A 6,668-nucleotide genomic window follows, 5' to 3' on the forward strand; every position below is an offset into this window, starting at 1 on the left:
TAAAATTTATTGCTACATTCATAAGTTTATCACATCACAAAGCCTCCATTTAAAATTAAACAAATAAAGTGATGAAATACAATCTTAAACATGTCATTATTCCAATTTTAATTATTTTAATGAACATTTTCGTGAAATGCAGCACGAAGAATTTCTGATTTATCTTTCAGTTCATTTTTGATCAATATTTTTAATAATAACGTGACACGGAACCTTTGTCAGCCTTGCGGTTTTAAAGGGGAATAAAATCAGAGTGGGACTGTCATGGGCGTGACGAAAACTTCCTGCTTTGAAAAAGAGATAACGGCTGTTGTGAGTACCTGTTTGGTTGTTTACACCCTATGTTTCATCCACCCTTTAAGTAATTATTTAACTCGCTTTTATTTAAAAAAAAAGTCAGCTTATAAACGAACTGAGCCAGCGATGCTAGCATTAGCATTAGCTTTCATGGATGTGTCTTGAACCCGTCAGAGAAACACCGTTGTCAATAAAACTGAACTTTGTACGATGAGAACAGCATATTAGCATTATTTATAATATAAAATGGGATTTAAAGTAAAGTCAGCTGCAGTTAAATTTCTTAGCCTGTCATGACTTCGCGGCTCTGAAAACTTCGCAGCCGCCATTCATTGCTTGTTGTTGGTCTTTAGATTCTGACACCCGAGAGGAGCCATGCCTTTCCTCCATGGGTTTCGAAGGATCATTTACGAGTATCAACCGCTTGTAAATGCTGTCATGCGTGTTGTTGGACTAGAGGAAGGAGGTGTCAGTGAAGACGACAGGTAAACCTGAATCTTACGTGTTTTCTGATGACTGTTGAGGAGTAAATGTCACTAAAACATTACATCAGTAAAGAAAAACTAACTTCTCCTAATATCCTGATCCTTCTTTTCCAGCATCGGAGCTTTTGTAACGTCACAACCAATGTGTTCAAACAGTTGGTGGCATTTTAAAGAGTAGACTGAAACATTTCACTCTCTCTCTCTCTTGTCAGGAGTCCTGAAGATGAGTCCAGTCGGTGTAGCTCTTTAGTGGAGCTCCTGGAGCAGGAGTCCCAGTCAGAAGTGTTTGTGGAGGGCATCAGCTATGCCCTGTTTAAAGTAGCAGAGCGGGGACTGGTGTATGCGGCCAAAATCCTCCTACGGTATGGAGCTGATATAAACTTTGAAGGTGAGTATTCACTCGGGAGTGTCTCTGTTGGTCTACTAGCTTATTTACTAAAACTCCGGCAAAATAAAACAAATCTGTTATCGCCTCGCTTGGCGGACATTCATTTACTTGTTCTGTTTTCTAAGGAATTAAATAGGTGTATATGTAAATAACATCATTCACACGTTTAAAACTCTTAAATAGAGTTGTTGTAGATAAAGAAACGGAAAAGTAAAAAGCAGAACGTTACTAAAAGGAAGCATACTTGTACACCAAGGAAAACTTCAAAGCTTCAAGACATAAACTGGAAGCAATATGCCTTAAAAATGGAAGTGAAAGAAATTTTAATTTTAAAAAAAAAGTGTTTTTTGGAGCCCAAATGTTTGCAGGTGAACAAGAAGTCAGCTGAACATTATTGTATTTGCAAAGAAAAAAGCCAAATTTAAGTCATTGTTTACATCTTAACAAAAGAAGACAAGAGGCTTAAAGGGAAGGAGTGATAGATTTTGGGTGATTGGTTAAGCAGACAAATCACCAATCTGCACGGGTGAGGGAGAGGATTCTGGGACTTATGAAACCTATGATGACTGGGTAAAAAAAAAAAAAAAAAAAACTGGCAAATTTCCAATCATGTCAGGTAAAGTGAAGGGGGTGCTGTTGTGTCCTCTACAATAAATCTAAGAGCCAATGTTGAAATTTTGGACACTCTTCTCAAGTCATCAATTGAACGAATGTTTATTGATGCTAAAAGCCATTTTCTACAACATCTCATTGTAACAGAAAGCAAAACATGTTCAGACTTTTACTTTGAAAAGCAAACCAACTCTGACATGATCGGCAACTACGCAATCTGAGAGAAACCATATTGTGGGGATTTAAAAAAAACAAAAACATATTATTGAGAAAATAGGAATTTGATTGATGAATTTAAAAATGTTGGTCACTCGTGAAGTCCCTTTCACCAAAAAATAAAAATCAAAGGTTATAGAAGTACTTTAAAAACTCTGTTTTGATTTTATTTTTTGAGATCTGAAGAAATATTTTTTCTTTTACTGATTTGGAATTAAATTTTTAATCATTACAATAAGTGTGTGTAAATTTTTTTTTTTTTCTTTAAAAAAAAAAAAAATAGCCCTTTTTCTCCAATTCTTTCATTTCAGTTTCTCATCTGCTCACTGTAAGCTCAGCTATCTTTCACGTCTTCGTACTGCTACATCTTTTGCGTTTGGTTCCAGGGATTTTAGCGAGATGTTCAACTATTTATTCTCATAGTTTCAAGCCAACATTTAATGACGCAGTCGCTTTAAAAATTTTGAAAGGACTCCTCTGTGTCTAGTTTATCCTAATGTCTGCGTATGTATAACGAGCAAATTGTCATCCACCAGGGAGAAAAGCTTGCGCTGCTGTGCGGCAACACATTCTTCACATGTTGCTGCACCTGCCAGGACTCAGACAAACTCTGCTCTGGTGACCTCTGGTGGTTTTTTAGACGTGCGTTTCCCCCCCGGGGACATAATTAGAGGATTCTTACACAGGCTGCTCCATTCATCTCCCACAGCTCTTGAATGTCTTTCCTCTGGAAGTTAGCACTGACAAATGCTCTGACAACGCGTGCAAAAGTGCTCCAGTTTCACTATATTTTCTAGTATTTGCCACTGCTTGCTTTCAAGCTCCAAAGTAGGCCACAGGCTTTCTAACATCCACATGACAGAAACAGGGGCTTATTTAGTCATTAGTTCATATTTAAAACGTGTGCTTGTGTTGCCTTTTTGTTACTATTTTGGTTTGTTATGTTTTTCAAGATGTAAATCTTCAGGGGCCAGCTGCAGACTTTGATGTCGCGGCTTTAAATCTACATCCGTCGCATTATCTAACTCTGATAAATGCTCAGTTTGTTTAAGATGTTTCTTTATTTTTTATTTTACATTCTCAAGACCCCGTGTCATACTACAACCCACTACATATAGCTGTTTTAAGGAACAGGCCAAACATGGTGAGACTGCTTGTTGGGCACGGAGCCGACGTCGAAAAGCGGGACAGGGTGAGTATCTGCGTCCCCTTTTTTTTTTTTTTCTTTTTTCATCCGGCGCTTTCTTTCTGACTCTTTGTCGTGAGGCTTAAATGCCAAATGCTTCGTGTGCCGCAGATTCACGAGAGCAGCCCTCTGGACCTCGCCAGCGAGGAGTCCGAGAGACTGCCGTGTCTGCTCGCCCTGCTGGACCTGGGCGCGGATGTGAACGCAAGAGACAAACACGGTGAGTTTGAGCTGATGGAACTGGAAAAAAACCACGAGTTGACATAAGTCTGTTTATTTCTTCGGGAAACCTATTGCTTTGTTCTTGTCTCTGAAGGGAAAACACCTTTGCTCCACGCGTTAGCAAGCAGCGACGGACTAACGGTCCACAATACGGAGAACATCCGGCTTCTGCTTGAAAGAGGTACTTGTAAGATTTTTTTAAGCAACGCGAAGACAAGTTAAACTGGCAGTAAGTGGGTTTCTGTGTATGTTTTGAGCAGTCAGTATCTTCTCTTCAGTTGTCAGCAGTCAGAGTGATCTCAGTTTAGAGAATCTGGCCAAAGATCTGACACAGGAGTTAAGCTGAGCGCTACTCAGGAGAGGTTTTATTCCCTTTCCAGCATGTAAACCAACTCAAACATGTCATAGCCACATAGTTACGCCAATCTGAGTAGTTACTAGAGATCGGCAAATTAAATCTTCAGAAGCTTTTAAAGCGTCTTCCTGATTGTACAGAAAAAGGATTTGAAGCCTCAAAAACAGACCCTAGCAGTGACATCTAGTGGTCAGCCGCAATCATAGCAGTCACAAACTTCTTTATAATGAATGAAACAGCACCAAATATTCAAATCAGTCACCTCACTTTTGGTGTTTTATTGTGACGTACGGAGCCTCAAACAACATCAGTCATCACGGATGTTTGGTACAAGCCTTAATGTAGTATTTTTGAACATGTCCGCTTTGATGGAATGAAACAGGCTTCAGAGCCTCAGTGGCAAACATCCCATCTCTAGTAGTTGCTGTAAAACAGTCACAGGAGACAGACAGTGACATTATTGTTTATTTGGCTGTGTTGGGTAACATCAGTTGGTGATTCTTCCGTCCATAAAGGTGCTGACGTCAATGCTTCAACAGTCGACGGCGAAACAGTCGAGTCGTCGTTGGTGTTTCTGGTGAAAGAGGCTCTGGAGGCCAGCACGGAGGATGCTGCTGAGATTGGGAACTTCTGCTTGAAAACCACGCACCTGCTGCTGGCTCACGGTGTGGACCCCAGCTGCTGTGTGAACGAGGACGGCGAGCCTTCTCTGACTCAGACGAGCCTGGAGCACTTCGACCTGCTCTTCCCCCTGGCTGTGCTCTTAATCCAGAGCGGAGCCTCTTTGGTCTGCTCCCATCACAGTTACTCCTGTTGGTCAGGTTACAGCCTCCTGTTCCAGAGGCTCCAAACGGCCCTGCAGCACTGCTCGGATCAGAGTCGCGCCTCCGAGCTCCTGGAGCACGCTGAGCTGCTGCTGGACTTGGCAAGGGTAAACGTCCCCACGCTGCAGCTCCCTCGGCGGCCGGAGCTTCCCGAGCCCGCCCAGGACTCTCACCCGTACGCTCAGGCTCTGGTGCACCTGCGCAGTCGTGTGGTGGCGCGTGAAGCAAGCCCGCCGCCTCTGCGTTGTCTTTGCAGGGCATTTATAAGAAGCTGCCTACAGCCCTGGCCTCTGGAAAACAGAGTCAAAGCCTTGCCTTTACCCGACAGACTGAAAGACTTTCTTCTTCCTGAGATCACGTACACCCCAAAGCCAGGCTGGGACTGCTTCAAGCCCCAGCACTAATATACCCCCACTGCCTAATTTCTCTCTTGTCTAAAATCCAAAATGAAATTGTGAACGTACCAGTAGTAATCTGTGTAAAAACACAGTCTTTTCTCTATAAATAAGGCAAAATCTAACATACCCATTGGGGCCTTTGTGCTGTTTTTTTTTTTTTTTTTTTCTGGTCTGTGCCAAAATTACAGACAGACTTGTTTATTTTTTTACTTCAAGATACAAAGTTGTGTTAGTACAATCAGTCCTTGTAATACCTGTCCTCTGTTATGTTTAAATTGCTGTAGAATAAATGTGATTGGAAATGCATTTTAGAAAAATTGCAGTGCAAAGGAATAACCACCAGATGGCAATGTTGAACCTGAGCTTCCAAGCGAGTGTAGGCAGAGTGCAGTGCGGCCCATTAAAGTTGGTCCAGCTGAGTGGGGTTTATCTATATTTTATCTCTTCAACGTGAAAGTGGTGTACTGTGTAATTTGTGTCTTTTTCCACAACTCAAAGGTGGAATAATAATAATAAGAAGAATAAAAATAAAAAACAGGAAAGTGCGTTTCACCAAAATTGCTCTGTTGGTCTATTTTACATGTTTATGTTGTCTATAAGATGTTGAAATTGAATGATGTTTGTCCAGTTAGTGGCAGCGCAGCTCTGAATGAGAGTGCCACACTCACGTGCGAACTGTAAAACAGAAATAAGTAATGCTGTATGTGTGCCTCATGGTTGTGCTCACACACCAAACCTCAGAATCATTGCTAAGTAAAGAGGCTGGATTTAGAAAGCTGTAGCACAGCACGCACAGTGTGCCGTTAGTTGCTTTGACATAATGTGGCTGCTGGAGTAGAAAGATTTGCCAAGCATTCCTAATTTTAATGTTTAAAATCTAATGAATTTAGGGACTGTGCTTTCCCTCTTTCAGCTCCTCGTGTGCAGAACCTTCCCTGTTCGTTACTGCTTGGAAAACAAACAAACAAAAAAAATAAATTAAAAAAAGAACTCTAGTTGCTTAAAAGATATTTTGGTACAAAAACATGTTCATGTGTGTGTCGAGCAAACTAAATAGGACATTGTGTTATACAACTAACCCCTTCCTGACATTGCTGAAGCTGGAGTGGCTCCAAGGCTTGCAGGCGCTCCAGCTCCTCTTGGTTATCTAGGTCACAGCCTCTGAGGAGAGGAGCCTCAGCAGCAGCAGCAGCAGCAGCCGCAGCAGCAGCAGCAGGGCTGCATGACACACGCTTCACTCTCCTGTCCGACTGAATCTGCCTGCATACTCTTGACAAAACCTCAACACTGGCCCTGGTAGATTGAGAGAGGGTGGGAGGCTGCAGGAGCCAGAATAAAGAGAGAGAGAGAAGGAGAAAAAAAAAACATTAAAGCTACAGAGATGGGATATGTGGAACGGTTAGGAGAGAGCGCTCGTGGAGGACAAGATGGAGAAAAAACAACATTAGGGTGGATATATGCCATACGCTAACTGCAGGGACATAATCCCAACCAAGCAAATGTGCACAACACTGAAAAACAAGCTTCTTCCATGGACTCCAGTCTCTGCTTGTAGAACGTGATGGAATAGAGATAGTGGGGGGAGGGCTAAGCCACTACTCTCCATCCAGCGTTTATTGGAAAACATTGCGAGTGAAGCTCTGTACTGAAATTAGTTATTGATCTATTCTCTCCCTGAAGCCCAT

General features: G+C 41.9%; 1 protein-coding gene across 2 annotated transcripts; it reads left to right on the top strand.

Moving 5' to 3' along the window:
• Positions 1–242: 242 nt before the first annotated feature.
• asb6 (ankyrin repeat and SOCS box containing 6) lies at positions 243–5,541 on the top strand. Of its 2 annotated transcripts, none has more exons than XM_017417117.3 (7): positions 243–312; positions 651–782; positions 995–1,170; positions 3,084–3,190; positions 3,296–3,404; positions 3,501–3,587; positions 4,277–5,541. In XM_017417117.3, the coding sequence occupies exons 2-7, from the start codon at positions 673–675 to the stop codon at positions 4,987–4,989; spliced, it is 1,302 nt and encodes a 433-aa protein (XP_017272606.1). In that variant the 5' UTR covers positions 243–312; positions 651–672; the 3' UTR covers positions 4,990–5,541. The 2 variants fall into 2 exon arrangements, with proteins under 2 accessions (XP_017272606.1, XP_024861885.1); XM_025006117.2 differs by lacking the exon at positions 243–312 and adding an exon at positions 325–361.
• The last annotated feature ends 1,127 nt before the right edge of the window (positions 5,542–6,668 follow it).

The sequence above is a fragment of the Kryptolebias marmoratus genome, linkage group LG1, assembly GCF_001649575.2.
Source record: "Kryptolebias marmoratus isolate JLee-2015 linkage group LG1, ASM164957v2, whole genome shotgun sequence".
Lineage (NCBI taxonomy): Eukaryota > Metazoa > Chordata > Actinopteri > Cyprinodontiformes > Rivulidae > Kryptolebias > Kryptolebias marmoratus.

Bases quoted from the DNA above. Each gene is read 5' to 3' on its own strand.
- asb6 (XM_017417117.3), top strand. From the start codon at position 673: ATGCCTTTCCTCCATGGGTTTCGAAGGATCATTTACGAGTATCAACCG. The intron at 3,405-3,500 runs GTGAGTTTGAGC...TTGTCTCTGAAG, and splicing joins GAACGCAAGAGACAAACACG to GGAAAACACCTTTGCTCCAC. The intron at 3,588-4,276 runs GTACTTGTAAGA...CCGTCCATAAAG, and splicing joins CCGGCTTCTGCTTGAAAGAG to GTGCTGACGTCAATGCTTCA.